Source organism: Sitophilus oryzae, unplaced genomic scaffold (assembly GCF_002938485.1).
Source record: "Sitophilus oryzae breed Bouriz unplaced genomic scaffold, Soryzae_2.0 scaffold_381_pilon_pilon, whole genome shotgun sequence".
NCBI lineage: Eukaryota > Metazoa > Arthropoda > Insecta > Coleoptera > Curculionidae > Sitophilus > Sitophilus oryzae.
Window position 1 is genome coordinate 2,007,723 of NW_022146953.1, and position 24,504 is coordinate 2,032,226.

At 32.1% G+C, this 24,504-nt stretch overlaps 3 protein-coding genes across 4 annotated transcripts in view; 1 reads left to right on the forward strand and 2 right to left on the reverse strand.

Moving 5' to 3' along the window:
• Positions 1-188: 188 nt before the first annotated feature.
• Positions 189-24,504, forward strand: part of LOC115885397 (protein FAM214A) — a 39,657-nt gene continuing 15,341 nt past the window's right edge. Inside the window, exon 1 of one of the 2 annotated variants that reach the window (XM_030904298.1) lies at positions 189-231. The gene's annotated coding sequence lies outside the window, so the exon portion shown is untranslated. Of the gene's footprint in view, positions 232-15,520; positions 15,721-24,504 lie in introns of those variants that run through there. The other variant, XM_030904295.1, reaches the window with a different exon arrangement.
• On the reverse strand, positions 1,122-14,510 carry LOC115885398 (carnosine N-methyltransferase). The gene is made up of 5 exons (XM_030904299.1): positions 14,268-14,510; positions 13,862-14,097; positions 13,447-13,807; positions 2,161-2,446; positions 1,122-1,412 (listed from the first exon to the last, which is right to left on the reverse strand). The coding sequence occupies exons 1-5, from the start codon at positions 14,339-14,341 to the stop codon at positions 1,254-1,256; spliced, it is 1,116 nt and encodes a 371-aa protein (XP_030760159.1). The 5' UTR covers positions 14,342-14,510; the 3' UTR covers positions 1,122-1,253.
• Positions 3,493-9,510, reverse strand: LOC115885396 (adhesion G-protein coupled receptor G6-like). The gene is made up of 2 exons (XM_030904294.1): positions 8,913-9,510; positions 3,493-7,212 (listed from the first exon to the last, which is right to left on the reverse strand). The coding sequence occupies exons 1-2, from the start codon at positions 8,955-8,957 to the stop codon at positions 4,066-4,068; spliced, it is 3,192 nt and encodes a 1,063-aa protein (XP_030760154.1). The 5' UTR covers positions 8,958-9,510; the 3' UTR covers positions 3,493-4,065.

Sequence of the window (24,504 nt, forward strand, 5' to 3'; positions counted from 1 at the left end):
TTTTTTTTGTGCATCTGCTTTTTTTTTTAGTTTTAGGCTAGAGTTAGTTTTTTTTAATAATAAATCTTAGTAGCTAGGTATATCTTGTTTTTTTTTTTCACCCTGTAGTTTTGTCTCGACTATTATATATTTATTATTATTATTTTATTGTGTTTTTTTTTACAGGGAATATGTCAATCATTAAGACTTGTAATACTCAAAACAAGAGAAAAATAATTCTAAAATTAACAGGTATGAAATTATTGTATTTATTATTTTATTATTTTTTTTACATAAAAATTTCGAAGAATGGATGTAGTCAGGGTTGTTAAACGTAAATAAAAAACTACACTGACTCGAAGATTTACTGTTATATAATCAATTAAAAGAGTATGCGCTGTTTTCTGGTATTTTTTACGTGGTGTGTAGTAAATGCATGTAATAATTTGAATATGCGACATTACCCATCCCTGGTGCTGACATGTATAATCTCGAAATATATTTCGAATCTCTTTTTGATGCGGGGATAAATTGTCAGGGTTGTTCGGCGTAGTAAAATGGGATAAAATTACGTAATTTATTACTGTTTTTTTTTCTACGCAGGAATTTTTTCGGTACATAAAATTATGCATGTACATAAATGTACATAAAAATAAATTCAACAAAAAGATTAGGAATAAAACTCAAAATATCATGTTGTTGGCATTATTTACATTTATTTTTTATGTATGCATACATTGACTGTTTCTATTAATACACTTTGATACGTCATTTTTTCGAGATAAAAAAAAGTGTTCAAATAAAAAAAATTATATATTCTATCAACTTTTTTTTAAACATTTAAGATTAGTCTTCATTAAGACTATTAACATTGCCTAAAATTAGACATACACGGATAAAAATTGTTCATTAAAAACGTAATGATCGAAAAAAAACGGCTTCACGGTGACCTTTGAAGTCAGTTTAGTGGGTTAAAATGAAAAAAAAACTTGTTCGAAAATAAAAATGTCCGAGTCTAACACTCAAATAATAAATTTAAAGAAATATAATACTAGATTGTCACAAACATTTCCTTTTTACTTTAATTAAACATTATTAGAGATTTCTAAGAAAAAAAAAATAATTAAAAATAATACGAAATGTAGAACTTAAAAATTTATTAAATAAATTCTAAATTCCTTCTTGACTGGCTTTGTGAGAAAAAAATATTTAAAAAACCAAACCAAAAATATTCTGATTTTCTTTCTTTTTTTTTTCTAACACTATAAATATCTTCAGTGATCTTCCATGTCATCGTGACCGTTCGCCAAACCATTATCCGGTTTTCTACATACGAAAAAAACGCTGTCGTACTCGTACTGAAGCATAGAGTACGGGTTTTGGCAGTACTTCGTTTTAACACCCGTCGCGCATTTCTCCATTTTGAATCCCACCTATAAACATAGAGAAAACCTGTTTTTTTTTATATTATATGGCCCAGGAAATACAGGGTGTCCCAGGCTGAGCGTGCATTAGAAATTTCTAGAGAACCACAATATCTAGATTGGAGATTTTTTGCACATCATTGTTTCACAACGAGATCTATCGATTAAAAATATTTTCAATATGGCGGCACTTCCGGAAATACCGGAAGTTGACAGTAACATTCCTATTTTAATTGGTTGCCCCCATTTTTTAATCGTTCAATTCCATGACAGCTACCGCCATTATTATATGACATTTGAACAATTTAATTTTTGAAATAGATAGCCATATGTCTTTTCTTTATGTCGTAATGGCTGTGGTAATCACTAAATTTTACTTTTAGACTATACCTACAAATTTTTTTGACAGGTAGTTTTTTTTGTACACAAATTTTAAATATTTTTTTTTCTCAAAAACGGTTAATGTTAGGTATAAAGTGTTTAACAACAGCATTTAAAATACCCCCATTTTACCATATTTAAAATAAGAAAGTTGCTGTCAACTTCCGGTATTTCCGGAAATGCCGCCATATTGAAAATATTTTTAATCGATAGAGATCTCGTTGTAAAACATCGATGTGCAAAAAATCTCCGATCTACATTTTGTGGTTCTCTAGAAAGTTCTAATGCACGCTCAGCCTGGGACACCCTGTATATGTCCTGAGCCAGTATATCGCTGATCCGGTATCGTCTTTAGATGCGGCAATTGTATACAAACCTTTTTGATAACGTCACATAATACTTTAAAGCTAGGTTCGATGCTTTTTTCGTTCTTAACATCTGAGTAATGGTAGAGTAATGGACCCAGATTGATCCATAGTCCGCCAGGTTTCAAAATATCATAGATAGTCTCAATAAATTGAACGACATTAGGTGCACAGTCTATGAAGAAGCACGTTGCCACACAATGCCACTCGTCATTGGTCGTGTAGACTTCCAAGAAATCTCCGGCTGTCATTGAGAAGTTACTTTTTGGTGATGGCATAGGTTTCACGTCTGGAAAACTATAAGAAACATTTTCTGTTAAAATTCTAGGTTATGTATATTAGTAGTCGCTTTGAATATAAAGATTTTAGCTTCATTCGGAATCTTCAAATTAGTGGTTTCAATATATTCTGCAGATAAAAATAAGTAAAAAGATTCGTATAAATGTATGTCCTAAAATGCTTAGTTTCGGAGATACAGGGTGTAGAAGTTTCATTTTTATTTTGATGTTTTCTAAATAATTTCTGAAATAATGTCAATATTTGGATGAAAATTGGTGTTTGGGAGTTTTTTGGCATGAGAAATTTGATTTTGTTGTGAATATGACTCCTGCTAGTAGAGGGCGCCACCTACATATTTTTAACTGGTTTGAAGAAAAATAACTTTTCGTCCGTACCTGTATAAAACTACATTGACGATTTTAGACTGACATAAATTTGAAAGTTTTTGTGACAAAAGTTCAACAGAAACTGTTTTATCATCATTTTTTTGCTGAAAAAATTATGATTAATTTAAAAAAATAAAAATTTCCCAAATATATTATTTCAGTGAAATAACTATCTACTCAACGTGTTTATTTTTCGTCAATAATGACATGTATTGACTATTTCCATTCTAAATATCTTGAGAACGGTTGCTCGTAAGAGATATTTTTTACGTAAAAAGTTACAAAGATGTATATTTTTTCCTGGGTAGTTTTATACAGGTACGGACAAAAAATTATTACTCTTCAAAACAGTTAAAATACATATAGGTGGCGCCCCCTACAAATATGAGTCATATTGACATCAAAATCAAATTTCTCATGTCAAAAAACTCCCAGACACCAACTTTCATCCAAATATTGACATTACATAATGATTTGGAAAAAATCGAAATAAAAATGAATCTTCGACACCCTGTATCTCCGAAACTAACCGTTTTAGGACATACATTTATACGAACTTTTTTACTTATTTTTATTTGCAGAATAAGTTTCCGGAATACAGTTCGGACCACCCTGTATAGTTGTCTAATGAGTTAGGAAGAGTTTAACAGACATAAAAAAACGTATATCAGTACATATATACTTTATTGAATATATTCTTAAAAAATAATATACATTTCCTATAATATATTACATTAAATTTAACACTTTTTACATGTGTGAATTAGGTGTGAATTAAGACTTTTTGAGGGAGTGTACTTTTATTTTTTTTTCTTTATTAACTAAAAATTTAGAATAATTCAATTAAAAATTACGAAATATTCCTTCCCGTGGATAGTTATAAAGATTTTTGTCTAGCCCCAGCAAGGCAACTATTAAGCTTTGATTAGCGTGGTTATTTGGAGGGTGTTAATTCATTGGTTAGTTGGTTATTTGGTGGGGTTTTTACTAATTTCTATTTGTTTTTTAGATATTCATTGATTTTCTTTATCTGTTTGTAATAAATTATATAGTACGCCACGGCTGTTCTGCATCCGCTTTTGTCCAAAACTCTAACGTGATTGGTCAAGCTCGATAGTTGCCTTGCTGGGGCTAGACACAAGTGTTATAAAGACTGTTCAACCATCGTTCACCGTTACGTCATATTAAGAACATTAAATAACTAAGAGGTACTACTACCATAAATAATATATAAAAAAATACTTCATTCTTTTATGAAATAATCGAAACTGACATGCTATTTTTCGAAGATATTCTCGTCTTATTTGACAGAGTCCTACTCCAAAAAGCTCTAGTCTCTGGATTGAAAGCTACGTAGAACAGAAACATCACAAAACCTTGCAGGGCGGAGCTGATGGTGAAGATATAAACAAAAACGGTCTTTAACAACCCTGAAGATACTATATTAAACAGAAATCCCACTATCCAGGGGATTCCCAAGACTGAACATAGAAGAACTGCCAATTTAACGTGCTGAGATCTATTTTTCCTTGTATGGACTTTTTCGATCCTCCCACTAGTGATTTCGTAAAGGATCTTGCAAAAGACGCACAGATTAATTGAGAGAATCACTAGAATGGGCAAATATATACCAAGGTACAGAGATATTCCTGTGGGGTAACAGAATTTTGCTTCGGCGTTGTAGGTTTCTGGGTCCGAGATCAGGACAGTTAGTGAAGGAATTAGACCAAAACCCCACCCGAAAATCACGGATTTCAGTACTAGATGTCGCGGCATCGGACCAAAAACCCTGACAAATCGCAAATACTGACAGAAAGCGTAGACAAGCATCCAGGAGAACTTACATATAACCAAGTACTGTAATACAAACCCAGGAAACGTACAATTCATGTCTACTGTATCGTTAACGTACATAAAAATAATTTCTAGCAAAATAGCTACGGAAAGATTCAAAAGTATTTGAGTTCCCGTCCTGGATCTCCAAGACCTGAACGTCAAAGCTGTAGCAAAAATACCCATCAACCCTGCACAACTAACCAAACTTCCTATGGCAGTTATCCAGGACAAAACTGTATTAGTTAAAGACGACTCTTCTAAAACTATAGCGTTGAACCTATCGGCTATAAGCAAAGCTAGATGAGTGAGATGAGAGTAGTAACAAAGCTTCAAACCGGTGTCGTTTTCGAATTCACCACCGTATTCACCCCCCAGCGTCGACCAGGTACCTTTTTTAGGCTGTACCAGATCCCCATAGTCCCAGAAAACACACTCAGACTCGTTACTAGCTTCGCTGTTGGTCCTGATCAACACCGGGATACGACTTCTTAGGTAGGTGTCGTAATTGGGTATGTTTAAGTTGATGACTAAGTTCGGCGTGTTGTTACTCGAGTTTGAAGTGTAGAAAAACGAGTCGCTGAGGTAAACCACTGCTACGATACTGACGTTTGACAGGTTGCTGTGTCTGATGCTCTGGATGTCTTCTGTAGGGACGTACAGGGCTAGATCCACGTCAGTCCAGTTGTGTACGTCACTGAAATTTCCGATGTTCTTTACAGTCAAGTTTTGAAACAACACCAAGCCTGAGGCGTTTTCAGATAAAGGATTGAAAGCGTGCACCAAGATCTGATGCTTCTGAATCGTCAAACCTTTGTTCTGAGACTCTGTCAAGTTATTAGCTACATTCTCGATAATCCTTAAGTATGTATCGGTCAAATTGAATTGGTCTTGAGCGTTTGCCAGCACGCTGTAGTTAGTTTTTAAGAGTTCATTGACTACGTCAAGGGATGCGTCGAAAAGTGTGACGTTTGACGTGGCGTTATCAGCGAACTTATCCAGGATCTGAGACACGTAGAACAAATCACTCACCGAGAGGTTTCCGTGTTCTACAATATGTGTCACGTCGTGTATCACATCCTCGGTTATTTCGTGAGCTGAGAAGTTATGCAGGGCTACTGTATCTTCTCCGAAATCTTTCAGAGAACAGCTACCCTTTATTTTGTCCCAATAATACCCTGACAGGAAGTTACCAATACAAACTCTCCAAACCGGGAAGCCGTTGTCCTGTAAACACAACTCCTCCGGCATTACAGCTTGGTAGGGTAAAGCAGGGGGCCAAGTAAGGTTGTCTTGGTGTTCTCCATTGCAAAATTCGCTGCTTTTGATGTAAAGAAACTCGAAATATTCAGGAAGGGCCAAGGAAATTTCTTGTAATTTCTCGTAGTCTGCTTCAGGGGAGTTATCTGAAAGAATTGATAAATGTATGAGGACTTCAGCTGAAGATTTGGCATCAAAATTTAGTATTGCCATTAACCGAATTTTAGCATAATCTTCTTCGTTTCCTAAGATGTTTTCTGAAGTAACTAAATCCTTCCCTTTGAAGTAACTAAACACATCGGATACATCATCAGTATCTTCGCAATCAGCATGCGAACATACATCTTTAATTTTGAGTTTCACACTAAACTCATTACCAACTTTAACTTTATATGCCGTGACATTGTTCGAAACAACATGCCTAGTCTCTCTTCTATTTTTAATAGAGTACGCTTCACACCAGTAAGTACCCATGTACTTCTCTAACCTCACATTGTATATGACTGAACGGTCTTTCCTGGAAGGATGCTTGGTTTGGTTCAAATACAAGTCAATGTCGACTTTTTTTCGAAGTTTGTCACTTGCATCGGTGAAACAGTATATATAAGATTTATTCTTCCAATTATAGATGCATTCTGGTGAGTATATCGCTAGATACAGGGTCCTTTTTTTCTCGTTGAAGGTTAGAACCATGTTGACCTTTCCAAAGCAGGTGTTTGATTGAAAACAATCAGGGCAGAGGACTCTCATGTCGTTTGAGACAGGAATTGAATTGAATAGAGTAAAATACGATGAATTCTCTTGAATGGAGCATTTAGAGTTGTTATCAAAGCAGTACGGGCAACTTGAACAGTAAGATTTGATATGATGGTTCAAAGTTCTCGAAGAAGCAACGCATTTAAATAAATGATTAGAGTTACACATTTGTGGTACTAAAAACTTGGCGTTTGACGTGTTAAGAATGTTTTCAACTAAACAATCTTGATTTCCAATTGAATTCAAGTCAGACAAATCAATGTTAGTCTTGTCAAGTCTCTGGCCGTACTGGTCTCCCCACAGAACATACTCGTATGGTCCGTATCGTACTTTTCTTCTTGCCGGGTACCAAAAGGTGGATAGTTTTTCGTCTGATGCCTGGAAATCGTAGAAAGGGTCGTTCCAGTCCGTTATTTTGCAAGTGAAGTGGCTTGGTTGTGGATTGGTAGCGAAATAATACAGATCCGGTTGGTTTATGAGGAGGGTTTGGTTCAGAGGTACTCTGCAGCTATCGCAAGTCTGTTGGGTTTCAGTGCTTGAGCTAGTGGTCTATAATTGAGAAAAAAAACTGTCATTTTGTGGGTTATACAGGGTCGCTTTTATATTGTATGGAAACGGTCGATTATTAGGTAAAATATAGGAGGTACCGCAAAAAGTTAAATACAAAAGTTATAAGATTTTTAAATATCTATTAGCGAGTAATAAATTTAAGTATATACAGGGTCGTTTAGTTTAATATTTTTAAATAGAACCCCCTGTATATTTATTATATATTATAATTATTTCTTCAATTTTAAGCAAAAATCGAAATACATACAATGTACCTCAAAGCAACAGTTTCCGAGTTATTGACTTTTGAAAATATGACTTAAACAATTCGATTTAATTCATTTCGATGTGTTTGGTTTGATTTAATGATGCCATTCTGCCGAAACTGTGATACTGTTGTGATGGATTTTTGAATTCCTATTAGCTACTAGTAAATTTAAGTATACAGGATCGGACATAAAGTTGTGTCACATAAAACTTTATTTTTTTTAATGAAACCCCGTGTATATTATTGCATATTTCAATTCTTCCTTCAATTTTAAACAATAATCGTAATGCGCAATATACATAAATTGAAGAATTGGCATGTTAAACGAAAATTTTGTAATTTCCAGACTTGCTATACTCTCATTTTATACATCTCTAAATACTAATTTGAGAACTAATTTCAAATATTAAGTACCACAGTTTCGGCAAAATGGCATCGTTAAATGAAACTGAACATATCGAAATTAATTAAGTCAAATTGTTTAAGTGACATTTTCAAAAGTCAATAACTTGGTTTGAAGTGCATTGTGTGTATTTCGATTTTTGTTTAGAATTGAAGGAAGAACCGAAATATGCAATAATACCGACCCTGTATACCTAAATTTATCACCCGCTAATAGATATTTATAAATCCTATAACTTTTATATTTAACTTTTTGCGGTACCTCCTATATTTTACCTAATAATTGACAGTTTCCATACATAAAAGCGACCCTGTATATTTTTTTGTTAATAGGTTGTGATATATATATGATAGACCTTTGAATAAAAAGATTAAGGAAAATCAATCCTCTCAGATAACGAATTATGTATACAGGGTGAGACTTTAATGAAAATTTGGAGTTTTTTCAATTTTTCACTCTTTAATCTCTTTATTTAAAAGGGTTGTTTTTAAAAATAGTAAAATAATAAACATGAATATTTACTTCAATTAAAACAAAAATATTTATCTCTGCAACAATGTATACAGGGTGTTACAAAAAACATGTGCCATCAATCGCGGGGAGATTCCTCAACGTAAAAATAAGATTTATTTTTCATATTAACATAGGTCCGATTCCGCTTGGTTTCGTAGCTACAGGGTGTTAATGTCTTAATAATCTTTCGATTTATTTTTTAATCTAGTGATTCAAATTAAATTTTGAGGATAAAAGTTACTATATTTTTCATATTTTTTAACGAGGAATCAACGAGTACTTACTATAGCTTTTTTCGTTTTCCTGTTATTACCGATTCTGAACCGTCCTAGAACTCTGCAGCGCATGCGCAAATGAAGTAATGTCTTCATATTTCCTTCTGCGCATACGTATCACAGTTCTAGGACGGTTCAGAATCGGTAATAACAGGAAAACGAAAAAAGCTTTTTTTTCCTTTTTTTTAAACACCCTGTATAGTAGCGGTATACAATAATGTAAAAAATAGTTTTCTCTTACCTGATGTAGGATAGATATTACCAAAAACACTCCGAAAACCCACATTTTCAAACTTCAAACACTAGGAACGCCACATTTTATTTAAAATATACAAAAAAATATTTTTATAAACACTTTTAAATATTTTTTTTAAAGTCGTAAGATTTGAACACCATTTTTTTAATTGTTTTTCTCAAATTAAGTAAATACTTTTAAACGGTACTGTTCTTCATGTATTGTAGTATATGAAATTACAGATAACATCTACCTAATGTTGTACAGAATTGCTTGTTATTACTAATGAGCTTGTGTCATTCTGTATACATTGTGGCACAGAAAAATTACAATGCCAATAAAGATAATGTTTTATCGATAGTTTTGACATTATTAGAAAGCCAGATTTGATACGATTTACAACTAGAAAAATTAATTTTATAGTACAGGTCAGAGTAAAAGTTTTTATAACAATTCTTAAGAATGTTAATCTTATAAAGTACTATTAATTCACAGAGTATTCGTACAAAATTACTGGTATTTGCATTAAATATCTCTTGTTTACCGTGAGGATTACCTTCTTTCAATACTGGAGATAACAATGTAACCATATCCTTTTTGCTAATTACTTCATTAATTTGACTTATTAATTAGGATGCTGCCCAAATATTGTCTCGTTAATTTGGAGAGCGTTTTTTTTTGGTTTTTTTTATCAGTAATCGAAATTTCCTTATTGGTGGCTTTTTTAACATCACTTTTAATCAATTCGTTACTTAAAAAACGATTTATTTTTACTGGTATTCTGTTAAAGTCACGAATTAATATTTTTTTATCCACAAATAAATTTCACGGAAATTATAGGACCGCGAATAATAGAGCAGTGCCTTCTATTAAAAGATCAGCCTACGGGCGGACTTTTGTTTACTTCATCAGCTGTACATACTTAGATATTGGGTTAGATTCCGTTTCATATTTTGTCGGTTGATTTTTGGTTTTAACTCTTTGATTTTTGGTATTATTTATTATTGTAGTGCAAAAAACTAATTATTTTGGTGTTGAAGTGACATAAACTACTACCAGATATATGGTCACTCTCGGTTTCGCATAAAAAAAATAGAAAAATTGAAAAATTACACGTTGTGTAAGTGATTTAACCTAAAAGTGCCCATACATTTTTTACTCATCGTGATTTTTGTGTGTGTTTTTTAAGACTCTAACAATTCATCAATAAAGCTTAAGTGGAGTGTGTTTTTGTGCTATGCCTCATCTTTGTTGTGTTCCTGGTGGAAAGGATAGTTATACTAGGCAGCCTAAAGTGTCCGGAAGAGCAAGAAAAATGGGTACGAGTTATAAATCAAGAGAATTCTATTGAAAATATCTTTAATAAATTTAAAAATAATATTCTCCCATGATAGTATTAATGAAAACTGGACAATTATGTTTATTTTATTCATATTGTGGAATCTCCATTCCAAGTGTTGTTGGTGCAGCTTTGATAGATTCAAACACGTAAGATAAACATGTCAGTAGGTATTATGATCTAGGGAAAAATAAAGAATATGTGTATTAAAGATCATGAAAAAGATTATTATTTTGAGTTCAAATTTTAAAAAAGATTTTTCTAAAGACAAGACTGATACAGTTTAAAAGAAGAATGTGTTTTTGTTTGATAATATATAATGTATGTCAAGCATAACATATATTTGTTCAGTAATTTTTAATGAATAGTGTTGATTATTTATAATACCAAATAAATATCAAATATTTTAAGTGATGGCTGAATACAATGTGAATAAAATAACAATAAAATTGGTATATTTGCATAATACAAAATTAAGTTTTAAGTATAAAGGTGTTACTAAAAATACTAAGAAATTCATATTTCTTTGTTTTAATTGGTCTAATGTTATTTACATTTTACGTAAGAATTATACCGTATCATCGAAAAAAATCGGCGTCTAGTTGGCTTGGAAATGAACATTGATGACATTCCCTAAATAACTGACACATAAAATAATTAACTAGAATTTTACAATCTTGGAAAATTTTATATTCTTGAATCTTGTTTCTAAATATTCTAAATTTTTTGATTTTCTTGGGATTTAGGTTCGGAAAAAAACGCTGATTAAGTTTTCATTTGGTTTTTCATTATTTTTATTTGGTTTAAAAAAAACGTTATGGTTAACATTATAGCCTTCATCAGTGTTGTGTCGTATGAAAAAAATAGTGTCCAATATAATCCAAAAAATTACATATAAAATATTCACACCACGCACCACATAATGTTTACTGCGTAATCCATAGTCAATGTAGATAGTTTTAGTGTTAAGAATAATAATTCTTAAAAATATGTGGTCATCTTTTGATAAGTTTATATTAGTTTATTAATTGCAGTAAACATTATGTGGTGTGAATTTATATGTAATTTTTTGGATTATATTCGACACTATTTTTTTCATATGACACAACACTGATGAAGGCTATAGTTAGCCGAAACGTTTTTTTTAAACCAAATAAAAATAATGAAAACCCAAATGAAAACTTAAATCAGCGTTTTTCCCGAACCTAAAAATCCCAAGAAAATCAAAAATGTTAGAATAATTTTACATATAAAATGCCAGCGATCTTCATTTCATAACCATCGCTGACGCCTTTTTTTAGATGATATTGTATTATCTGTAAATATAATTTTTCGAACATTGATACCTGCAAAATATACATATAAATTTTGTGAATGCAAATAATAATACATCACTATTAGTAGATATTAAATGTTTTTTGTAAATTAGATCGATTTTCAAACCCAAATTTTAAATATATTTTGTTTACTGATATATATCCTTTTCTCATTATTTGTACATTGTAAAAAACATTGCTGCGTTTGTATGGTTCATAGTTTATTTACTTAAAGTATTTATTACTATAAATAGGTATATATGTTGTAGTTATTAACTGTATATTATGTATATTTCATTTAAACTATATCATTTTTAAAATACAAACCAAAAATCTGAGGAATAATTATGTTTTCCATGTATTCTACAACATATTTATTAATCCGTTATATCTAACTAGCGTGACGTCATAAATCTCGCCCGTAGGCTGATCTTTTAATAGAAGGCACTGAATAGAGCTATCGTACGATCGAAAAAAAAACGGCGTCAAAGAAGGCTGGGGAACGACAATCGAGGATAATTTTGGCGAGGTCAAGCCCTAGTCACGTCGTTTACTTGGCCCGTACTATTCTTTATTTTTTAATGGTGCTTAAGAAGGCTGTAATTTATTTTTATACCGATTTTTAAACGGTGTAGTTTAAAATTCGAGAAAAAATATTTTTTTTTTAAATAGATTTGTGTATCTGGTAACGTTCTATCTTTTTTTAAACTTGCTGTCGTAATTTTCCGTAAAAATAAAGTCTAGTAGAGATTGACACAGCCAAAATTATCATCGATTGTCATTCCCCAGCCGTCTCTGACGCCGTTTTTTTTTCGATCATACGGTATCTTGTTTTATAAATTTCAAAAACTACAAATAAAGGATTCAAGGTCTTAAAATATTGATACAAATGCATTATCAATACATAAATCAACTAAAACTGTATTTTCAGATTCAAAACCACAAATAAAGGGCTTTGTAACCGCGAATATATACTGTGTGTACAAATGGTTTACTTATAAACACTCTGAAACATCTTGGAAAAGTACATATTTTCTTCATCTACTGAATAAATCAACTAAAAATGTGTTTTTTCAGATTTACTACCACAAATAAATATCTGTATAACCGCGAATATACACTGCCGCATTTTTTATGCCGCGAATAACAAATAATAGACGTAGGAAGGTTATAATTCATCTGAGGAGTTACTTGCTCCTTCTTCCAGATATTTTTATTAGTTTTAAAACCACGAATAACGAACTTTAACAGCGAATAACATGTTTTTTCTTCACTTAAAAATATCTAAGACATTATATGTTCCTTTTATCTGTTGAGTAAATCATCTGGAGCTGTTCTTATTAGTTTTGAAAGCATGTATAACATATTTCAATGGCGAATATACACTGCTAGCATTTTTAGACCGCGAATAATCTAGCCACGAATAACATGTCTTGGCTTTACTCTAAAAAACTGAAAAATTTTGTGTTCTCCACTAAATAATCATCTTCAGGTATTTTCAGTAATTTTGAAACCATGAATAATTGAAGTCTCAACCATAAATACTTTTTTAAACTGTCAATAACTTGGCCATGAATAATGCGTTTTGATTTCACCCAAAAACATCTAAAAAATTACACATTCCCCACTGAATTCTCCAGGTAATTTTATTTGTCCTGAAACCATGAATAACAAGTCTCAACCGTGAATATCTTAGCCTTAAATATCATGCTTTGACTTCAATTTAAAATCTAGAAAGTTACATTATGTTGTGAACATATATATATATATAACGTTTTTTTATAAATCCATTACTTTAAACAAATAAATCTTTGATCTTGTTTTTTGTTTACTTATTTGATAAATCTCCACAAGCTAATCAACAATTCTATTAAGTTGAACTTACCGAGCACTAATCATTTGGTCCTCCACACTGATATTATTACAATACTGATGAATCCACGGATATATCTCATACTCATCCACTTTCTGGCATAGATTTAGTACGTAAAACGATACAATCAACATGAACAGGTTGAATTCATTGCCCTGGCACTTGAATCCTCTGGAGGCAATTTCAAAAGCCAGCCTCCCCAAGCCGGCACCTGGAACTAGAATTTGTATCTCTCCACGGTCGTACTCTTCTTCCGGATAACTGGCTAAAATCTCCTGGATTATGGGTTCGTAACACTGTTTTCTTTCAGCTGCTCCCAGCGAGCTCCAGTCTCTCATGAGCTGTTTGAAAACAGACTGTACTTTGTCTAACCCTAGTTTTTAAAAAAATAATTAATATTAATATTTTTAAATAAATAAATAAGCACCTTCAGACAGAATTCGAGCCTCCTCCTCAAATTTTACGATATCCATATTAGAATATACATTATCGAACATGGTATAGGCATGCTGAAGGACTAGAGGTATAAAACTATAATTTTTCTCTACACATTCTTTAAGTTTTTGGAGATCTTCATAATACTTGGATAGCCACTTTTTGTGTTCGTTAGGTAGAGTTCCGACGCACTTCTCTTTGTTTTCGATCTTTTTAATTGATTGGTCCCTGTAAAGATATAGATAAGTGACCTAGATGTTCCAAAAAAAATAGGGTTCTTTTAACTGGGTACATTGTACTGGGTAGGATAACGAAGGTTGGTCTAATTAAATGATCAGAGCAACTATATTAATGATAAACAACTACAAAATACACCAAATTTCTAAGGATATACAGACCTGTAGCTCTTGAAGGTTTTTATTACAGAGAGGAAGTATTCCCTTTCTTCTCTTACATTTTTCTCTGTGTCCATGTTTCTGGTTGTTTTATTTGTGTTTAAATGTGTCTTTTTGTCGGTCGAGAACGAAAAATCAAATCGAATTACTGCTTTTTCTTATATAAACAATTCATTACAACTTTTCTCTAACAATGGACATGAAATCTAACCTAGATTTTTTGCGACAAAAGACGTCAAAGTCAGAAGAAAGTTGATCTGTGGGGCGGTCAGTAGTTCTTTTGTCCTGTCCACAGACACAGAATCGGAGAAAATTAAGTCTGTCAATTATGATTTCTTCTGTGGTCAGTTTATTTCGAAAAATTTCATCACAATTTTTTAACAATTCTTTTTGAATATTCTTGAAAAAAGAAACCGTATTTAGAATTTCCAGCTCGAGTTTATTGATAAAAAACACCCAAGAATAAAGTAAGTAAATTTACATATTAATATCACTAACATTACTCATGCCTTACTCTATTAATCGTCTTATTACTTACATTGCTTATGGTTAGGTACACTAATATAGTGTTTTTTTAACGAATTTCTACGAAATACGATAAAAAATCGGTAATTTCCAGATGTCTGGAAGAGAGGGTGGCAAGAAGAAGCCTCTGAAACAGCCAAAAAAAGACCAAAAGGAAATGGACGACGATGAAATAGCCTTCAAGCAAAAACAGAAGGAACAACAAAAGGCCTTGCAAGATGCCAAGGCAAAGGCTAACCAGAAAGGCCCCCTGGTTAGTGGAGGTATAAAGAAATCAGGGAAAAAGTGACCCGACTACTATTACATAGACTAATGTTTTTTTTTCTTACGCTAAAAATGACAGTATGAATATTATCAAAGTTCACAGGGTTTTGTACTATTTTTTCCTCAATAAAGCTCTTGTAATTTAATGAAATATTGTATTTTGATTGTATAAATATGTATCTGTAGTGATTGTTTACTTTTGTCAAAGAATAATTATTAAAATATACGTTATTAAGGCAATACTTTCAATAAAATGGTCTTCATTGTTTTAAGTTCATTCATTCTTCTGTGTATTTGTAAAAAATATTAAAAACCCCTCAAATGTGTTTGTTTTCGAAATTTCCCAAATAAATTATTCCCTTGATACATGGCAACGTTGTTTCTGATTTCAAATCGCGCGCCACATCCTCTATCTCTCTCCCACCCTCCTTCGACTGGTTGTCAAACACACGGCCAACTTGACAAACAGCTGATTCGATCAGTTTTCAGCAGATCTTTGTTCCGTCAGGGTTTCTTCCAGTTTGCGTCTTTGTGTTTGTGTCGCAGCAGCAGCAAAACTCCAGTTTTATCCAGGATGAATACAAAAAAGATGAAAAAATCAGAAAACAACGCCGTTATATAGCATCGTGGAGGCCGAATTCTGAATTGACATCATCGACTAAAAGAGGTAGAAAGTTTATAAATATTTTCGGGGTACTGCTGCCATTTTGTCTACAGCTGTAAATATTACGATCCTTTTATTTTTATTAATTCACGCGTGTTTATTATTGTTTTAAGTTAATGATTGACCCCGTGCTTGTGTATATTCATTCTTATTTAACCCGTAATTTGAATTGTAGATGCTTTTGTCGTTGCACTACGACCTAAATTACATGATGTATTTTTAATTTTCCTCATTTAAGTGAGTTGTTGTGCAATCACACACACACGGGCTATTTTCAATTAATAAAATCAAAGAAAACCGATTTATTTTAAGTAGGCATGGCATCTGTTCAGGATTTTACAATGTTCCACATGGTAGATACAGAGATGAAAAGTAGGTTTCATGCTTAGTGAAAGCTTTAATAATTTTAATCGTTCATCTCTTATTCTCTATAGGGTGAAATAAGTATTTTATACAGAGAAATTGAAAGGGAATTATTAATTTAAATCGATGATAGGGTCGTGAGGAAGGGTTAATAGGTATGAGTCAAGCAAAAAATTAGTTGAATCACTATGAAAATTGCTTTTTTTGTGTTTCCTTGTTTTCTGATTATTTTTTTTTGTTTCCATATGGATTTTATTGAAGTTTTTTTCCCAAAAAATAGAATACTCTACAGTATTTTTAATGTCTGAGCAATGAACTGTGTTTTCAGTTGATTAAATAGAATAATAAATGAACGATAACAATATTGGAATGTTTACAAAATAGTCTCGCATATTTTCAATGATAAATTATTGTGCATAATAATATGTTGCTCTTTATTTAGGTATAGTTTAATTAATTTTGTTTTGATAAAAAGTAAAAAGTACACAAAGTTTGGTATGGAACATGGTGCAATACTTTTTTTTAATTAATGTTTTATTTAAAATATACCGGGTGGTGCCAGTTCGAAATTTTCATGCTATTTCCTATGTTTCCAACAAGGATGCACCACCAGGTATTCAAGGTTTTATTAAATACGTTTTACCTGAACAGGTAAAGACTGGCAGGTAAAATCCTACGTCTAGGCTAGTTTCTTTAGGTTTATTTTTTTATTGTTCAAATATTGATTTTCTCCAAGTACCTATCCAATAAATATTTATCACCATAATGGATACAGGGGATCACTTAAAGGACTGTGCAAATATTTACTTGATTAAGGTTTGTAGAGCTTCAGCATTTGCCATAAAATAGGGAGCAATTTGTTACAAAACCATATAAATTATATATCACTGTAACCACAAAACTTCAATCTATCTCTGTATTGTAACGGAATTTTAAATTATGTCTTTATTTTCGAGAAAATTAAGTTCAAAAATGAGGAATATTTTGTTGAAGTTTGACCATCAAAATCTTAAAAATAAGGAAGTTGTCTAAAAATGTGCTACAATACGGATATGGTATAATCCTTTATCTTTAATTTCCTTCTTCATTTGTGTAAAAATACCTAGCCAGTTTTACGTAAAACGTTAAATGCCGAAAGCTTATTTTTGCTACTTTTTCGGACATCTTTTTCGGAGTGAAATGGACTCTTAATTCCTAAATGTCTCTAGTTTTTATGAAATTAAAATGAAACAAATTGGATATTATTATTTCATGTATCATCCGGGAACATACTGTATATTTAAATTCACTCATATTTTATAAAAAAAAATAGTATGGCTAGGTTTATTGGTATAAAAATATGAGACAAAATACAATGCCTACACTGTTTTTCCAGGCAAGTTATGCTTGAAAATATTATTGAATTGTTGTTATCTACGCTTCAAGTACTCCCAGACTGCCTTCAACCCTCAAATTCTATAACTACCCCATCCTTCTGACTCTTTTTTATTGCTCCATGTCCCCCCTGGAGTGCCTCATGTCCCTAAAATCCCCCCCAAGCGGTCTAGCCAGTTGAACGAACCAAAACAGCAAGCCACACAGTCTGCGACCTGTTTATACCCGTCTCAGCTGGTGTTGGCGAGGTGCTATGACCTCCGAGGACGGGTTAAGGCCCCTTTGGGTGGTTGGCACCACTTATTTTAAGCCAATAGATTGTCTATACTTTAAAAAATAAGCGAATTTGACCATTTTATTCTTTTAATAACATTTTTTTTTATATTTATGAATATCGTTGATAAAATATCAAAATAAATCTTGTGGATGTCTTAAGATTTTGATATGGGGTATCTCAACAGTGAGTCAGTACCCTAGATCATATGTCAGTAGCTTTGTATCATTTTTTAACATATTAAAAATATGTTTTAGAAAGATTTATAGGAAAACAACAAAAAACAAGTCTTTGCTTGGCTCTTAAACATTGGAGTAGAAAATTTTCAAGGAAGTGAATGTGTTTTTTTAACTTGGACTGTCAAAATAACGCATTCTTCGTGTTTCGCTAAAATGTAAGTACGTATCCTATGATGGTACGTTGAATACAAAAATGATTGATGACAACGAACTTTTGGCTGGCCAACCCACTTCTATTATTAAAATTGATTTAGAGCGTTGAACTGCGCTACAAAAGGGGGGTACAGAGGGGCAAGGGGGGATAATTTCATTCATTTGAAGCTCCGTTAAGCGTCTTTCTTTTGTTTTGTTTTTTAAATCTTTTCTTCATCCTAATTTCGATGTTTTTTGTTCAACTTTTTTATTACTCTTTTTTTTATTTTTTTATTTCTTTCGTCTTTTTAGTAATCTTGTCAATTGTAAAACCCTATCGTAGACATATCGTTTTACCTGGTAGTTAAAAGAATCAGATAAGACATTGAAAATTCTACTTGCGGTTTCAGATATGTTTTTAGAGTAGAAAAACATGGCATTTTACATTTAGAGATATTTAAACCTTATTATTACAGTTGAGGGTTGGAATCTTTGGTGTTACAACAGCAAAATAAAACACAAATAATTGCTTTGCTAACCATGTTAGCATCATCAGCGTATGATTAAAACTGGAAATCTAGTTTTAATCATTTGTTGCATTTAAAATCCAAATGTCTTTAAAAAACATCGATATTTTTCAAAGATTGATTCGATTACCCATTCCTATTCCGATGCTCTAAATACCGCCCAGGTCGATATTTTTACTGGTCATTTACAGTCATGTTAAATCCAGTGTCTTTAAAAAATCAATCGATATTTTTCAAAGATCGATTCGATGGCACATCCCTAGTCCGACGTTCTAAATACCGTCCAAATCTCGACATTTTTGCTGGTCATTTAGAATCACGTTAAATCCATGTGTCTCTAAAAAATCTATCGATATTTTTCAAAGATTGATTCGGTTGCTCATCCCTAGTACAATGCTCTAAATATCGCCAAAATGTCGACATTTTTACTGGTCATTTAGAATCATACGATGGTACGTTGTAGTAAATCCAAGTGTCTTTAAAAAATCTATCGATATTTTTCAAAGATCGATTCGGTTGCTCATCCCTAGTAGAGTGCCAAGTGTCTTTAAAAAATCTATCGATATTTCTCAAAAATCGATTCGACAGCTCATCCCTAGTACAATGCTCTAAATACCGCCCAAATCTCTAACTTTATGCTGGCCATTTAGAATCATGTTAAATCCAAGTGTCTTTACAAAATCTATCGATATTTTTCAGAGATCGATTTGATGACACATCTCTAGTACAATGCTCTAAATACCGCCCAAATGTCGACATTTTTGCTGGTCATTTTTCGACTACCTTGTTTCTCCAGGACCAGATACACATATATATTTAGACTGGACAAATTCCGTCGTATATTTCCAGGTTCTAAAAATATTCTTCCATTATACAGCTTGTTCCAGAAATTGTGTGCTCTATGTCAATCCCAATATAAATATATTATGTTACTTTACGATACATGATGGCTTGTTATATAGTTTTTCTATTAATCTACGACGCAAAATTTTTAATTTAAGCGATAGATACATGTAAATATACATATTATGGCTTGATGTGTGTATGTTAATGTGACATTTGGGGGACGCAGTGGGAGGAAATACCAAATTTTCGGTAAAAAAAATCAGTCACTTTTTTTTCGGTCAAAAGTATCTCAGTTACTTACGTACCCAGACAAAAATTCTCAATTTGATAACAATACAGTTGTTTATTTACATCTTATGTGTATTTTGTGAGAAGTCTGTGCATGGTTTGTGGAATTTACAACAAAAATTAAATCATTAACCTTCCCCAAAGTAGTATTCTAAACAAAACACTTGTGTTTGCAATAAGTTCAAGAATAGCGTTTTATAGTTTTGTCTCGATTTTTAAATGTTGTCCCACTGTTCAACCGTGTTTTAAATTCTCCAAAGAGCTGATTATTTATTTATAACATACGTTACAGCCTATTATCAATAATTAAACAGTTTTTTTTTCGAAAACTTAAATTACGTTATGTAAATAATTTTTGATTGTTTGTAAAATATATAACGTATGTTCACAGTAGAATGAAAACGACGTCGCAGTAGCCGCAGAAATAATAGATAGAAAATCACGCGACAAGGAAAAATCAGATTAACGAATAATTAATTTATAAACTCTGTTGCGTAATAGATATAGTCACGGTTTAAGTGGCACACAAATCATTTCTAAGTCGTTGCGTACATGGCTGGTAAAGTAAAACCGTTTAAATCATTATCTCTCACAATTACAACGGTCTAACCTTAATTCGAACCTATTTACTGTAATTCGCTGTGAATTAAACCATACTTTCACGCACGGTATACCGGGGAACATCCAAAACTACATAATATCAGGTGTTTTTAATATCTACAGGGTTATTCACCTCGTTCGATATGGAGTATTGTAGCCACACGATTAGATTTTTTGAAATTGACTATTAAAGCTACAATTTAACGTTATTTTCGAAAGGTACAGAGTGTCCCAAATGAATAAAAAATATCGGAATAAAAAATATCCTGGCCCCATGGTTGCAGTAATATAAATAATACTACAGAGTGTCTAAAAAATTATATTAAATAGCTTTAAACGACAATAACTTGTTTAATTTAAATGGAACACATGTATATATTTGACGAGAAAAAAAACTGTTTAAATACTTGTAAAAGAGGACCAATTAATATGTTTCCTGTATTCAAACTAAATTAATTGACTGTTTGCGTTGATTAATAATAATGGTTCCAAATACTAAAAAAAACGGATTTTGTATTTGTATTAGACAGTGTGGTAAAAAGTAACACCTTGTAAATTTTATTTCATTTTTTGACGAATCCTTATTTGTAACAAGAGAGACGTTCACATTCATAACTTATTATTATATTGATTTCTGATACAAATCCACATTTATTTAGAATAATTTATTAACTAACACAATTAAGTATCTAATTAATTAATAATATACCTTTTTACAAAGATTTAAATAGTTTTCTTTTTGTAAACAAATGGGCTAGTAATATTTTCGGTTTTAGCCTCTGTACATTTTGTACATTTTTTGCTTTAAAAAAATATCTAAAATATCAATATTCCATGGGTATAATGAAAATTGAGATTTAAATTATAAAAAAATGTATTTTCTACGAAAATTTGAAGAGATAGGTAAAAAATGGTATAATACAATTTGATAGATAATTAAATTGTGCATCTGATTCACGTAAAATATACAGGGTGTTCCATTTCAATTAAACAAGTTATTGCCGTTTAAAGCTAGTAATTATTTAAAATAAATTTTTAGTATTTTTATTATTGCGCCAAAAATATAGTAAACAGAGAAATGAGGCCTTAAAATTGTTTCTGCATTTTCAGAAAATCCTAAATATTTCAAAAACGGTAAGATTAAAGTGGCTCAAACCTTAATCAAATTTACCTTTATTTGAATCGTAGAAACTAAAAATGTAATAATATACAGGGTGTTCCATTTAAAAAATAAAACTTTGATATATTTTTTTATTTATTTGGGACACTCTGTATCTTTTGAAAATAATATTAAATTGTAGCTTTAGTAGTCCTTTGTATACTTATCGCATTTTTCTTATGTCTTGTTTTCTTATATCTTTTCGGAAACACCTCGTATGTATGGAATAATTAATTATAATTTGGATCCAAGGCAAGATTACTATTTTTTCAGTAAAAATACGTAACGTAAAATAAGAATTAATTAAAAAATTGATAACATATTATTGTGACTGAAGTATTCTATAGAGATAACCAATTTTTGAACCACTTTTAACCAGATTTTCCGAAACAATTCAATCCAACAAATATCAATTATTGGTCTGTGTGTCCTAATAAGGGAAAATTTCCCGAAATGGAAACGTAGGAAATGTAAGTGTGGAAAATACAGTGGAAAGAGACAAAGGAATTGGCGCATAGGTATATTTAAGTAGCAAGGCACGTGTTAAGTTGGCCTAGAAAACCTTGAGCGAGCTTGACGTCGTTGAAAATCTGTAGTCCAGTCAAATAATCTTAGAACGTACTTTTGCAAAAGTTAATTTTTCTGGAGCGTCAACCTGGTGCAATACATGCAGTGCAGGGTGGCGCACCTCATTCGCCTCCGTTGATTATACGAAAACGGAAAGATATAGAAACAAAATATTTTATGGGTATATACGGGGTGGCAATGTGCACAATTTAAAATTATTTTGAAATGTACAGGGTGTTTCAGAACTAAGATACATACCAAAGTTATATGTTTTCTTATGGCACACCCTGTATTTTATTTCATTTTTGGATTCTTGGGCCCAAAAAAAGGTATTTATTATAAGGGTTAAATATGGTTAAAATCTTTGGTTTTTGAGATATTTAAAGATATTTAAAAATACAGGCTACAATAGAATATATTATTAACACCCTGTTGTGAACATACATTTAATATGGTTATATGTATATGTATATTCGACAAATTGTATAAAATATTATTTTTACCCTTATTCTACGGCTATGCCTAAAGAATTTAAGGTACGAAAAATACCATCAACATTATTATTCTTCTCAGAAAGATGGGTGATGCAAATAAACAGAACCATTACCTAAACACCCTATATTTTTAAACGGTTTTATTTAGCTCGACCCGTACGGTATTTATTTATTTGTTTGTTTATTTGGGTCAAAAATTAGAAATTGAAATTGAAGTACCTTCCTGTTGTCAGATTGATCTGAAATTTGGTACACACCTTTAGTTCCGATGACAATACAATATAGTAATATCAATAACATTGTAAATCTAAGATGGCCGCCGGTACAAAATGGCGGATTTCATATTTTTCCACAACTCCCTCAATATGGGTATCAAATGAAAGGGCTACACTAGTAGAATACTGTGATTATGACAAAATTTAAAATCCAAGATGGACGTCGTTACAAAATGGCGTATTAGGTGAGGGCATGAGTAGTCGTGTCCAGAACAGTTGTGTCCAAGATTGTGTGACGTTAGAAGGACAGATAAAAAAAAGGTGATTAGATGTACCTACGTAGTTAGCGGTAGGTTTACCACTCAAGTTAAGGTAATAGGTTAAAACGTGCTGAGGACTGTATGGCATTAGGGTGGCTAAAAATGTAATGTCGCAAGCGTTTTCCCCTCAAGATTGGGCGCCTCTTGTTGTATATTATAGCCTTGCCCCTCTACTGGACCTCTGGGGGGGTCGACCGTTAAAATGTCCATTACTCGTGGGAACAACATGGAAACAATAAATAAAAAACAAACAAAAATAAAAACGAAACTGCTGCACAACGAAAAAGAAGGCTCGAAAAGGCGAAAGAAAAGTATAATAGATGTTTTTTTTGAAATTTAAGTACCTTCCTGTTGTCAGATTGATCTGAAATTTGGTACACAACGAAAAAGAAGGCTCGAAAAGGCGAAAGAAAAGTATAGAACGAAACGTGCAAAAGAGAAAATGAAATCTATAGTCGACTACAGAAAACGAAGAGAACGGTTAGCAACAGAAACGTGCAAAGCAAAGTGATGCCACCTTATAGTCGACGTACAGAAACAAAGAGAGCGGTTAGCAACAGAAACACCTGAGCGTCATGAGTCCTGGCTAGCATCACAACGTGACAGACAGAGAGAGTTGTTAGCGGCAGAAACACCTGAGCGTCCTGAGTCTAGGCTGGCATCACAACGAGAGAGACAAAGATAGTTGTTAGCGTCAGAAACACCTGAGCGTCATGAGTCCAGGCTAGCATCAAAATTGTTTGAGGAAGGGCAAGCATACGTGGCTCTAAGTCGAGTCGAGTCTCTGGAAGGGCTATGTATTGAGGAATTAGATTGTAATAAATTATCAGGTAAAAAACCATGTAATAATGATGCACTAAATGAATTAAATAGAATGAGGAATATTCGGTAGGCATTTCCGTTAAATACTAAAAACTAGAAATAATAATTGGTAAAAAAACTTTTAAGTTAAACGGTTTTATCTTATGTGCACTGAAAACTAGAAAATAATAATAACAATTAGGTATTTTGAACTTCTAGTTCAGAATATTTTAGTACTAGGCAGAATAGCTTTTAGGCATATTAGACTAAAATAAAAACGTGGGGCCCATTAACTATTGCTGTAATACTTTCTTCTATACTAAGTGTGGATTGCATCGACTTACTATAATCGTAACTGGAGATTTTGACAATCAATAACCAGCCGTGGCGGCTTCACCAGCGAACGCCGAGCTCATGATCTACCAAAGTATAAAGATATGCTTTGCCATATGTAGGATTTCAGAGGGGCCCCACGTTTTTATTTTAGTCTAATATGCCTAAAAGCTATTCTGCCTAGTACTAAAATATTTCTGAACTAGAAGTTCAAAATACCTAATTGTTATTATTATTTTCTAGTTTTCAGTGCAC

Coding starts and splice junctions, on each gene's coding strand:
- LOC115885398 (XM_030904299.1), bottom strand. CDS start 14,341: ATGGACACAGAGAAAAATGTAAGAGAAGAAAGGGAATACTTCCTCTCT. Junction 2,447..13,446: donor GACCAAATGATTAGTGCTCG/GTAAGTTCAACT, acceptor TGTTTCTTATAG/TTTTCCAGACGTGAAACCTA. Junction 1,413..2,160: donor TATGTGACGTTATCAAAAAG/GTTTGTATACAA, acceptor CTATGTTTATAG/GTGGGATTCAAAATGGAGAA.
- LOC115885396 (XM_030904294.1), bottom strand. CDS start 8,957: ATGTGGGTTTTCGGAGTGTTTTTGGTAATATCTATCCTACATCAG. Junction 7,213..8,912: donor TAATATCTATCCTACATCAG/GTAAGAGAAAAC, acceptor TCTCAATTATAG/ACCACTAGCTCAAGCACTGA.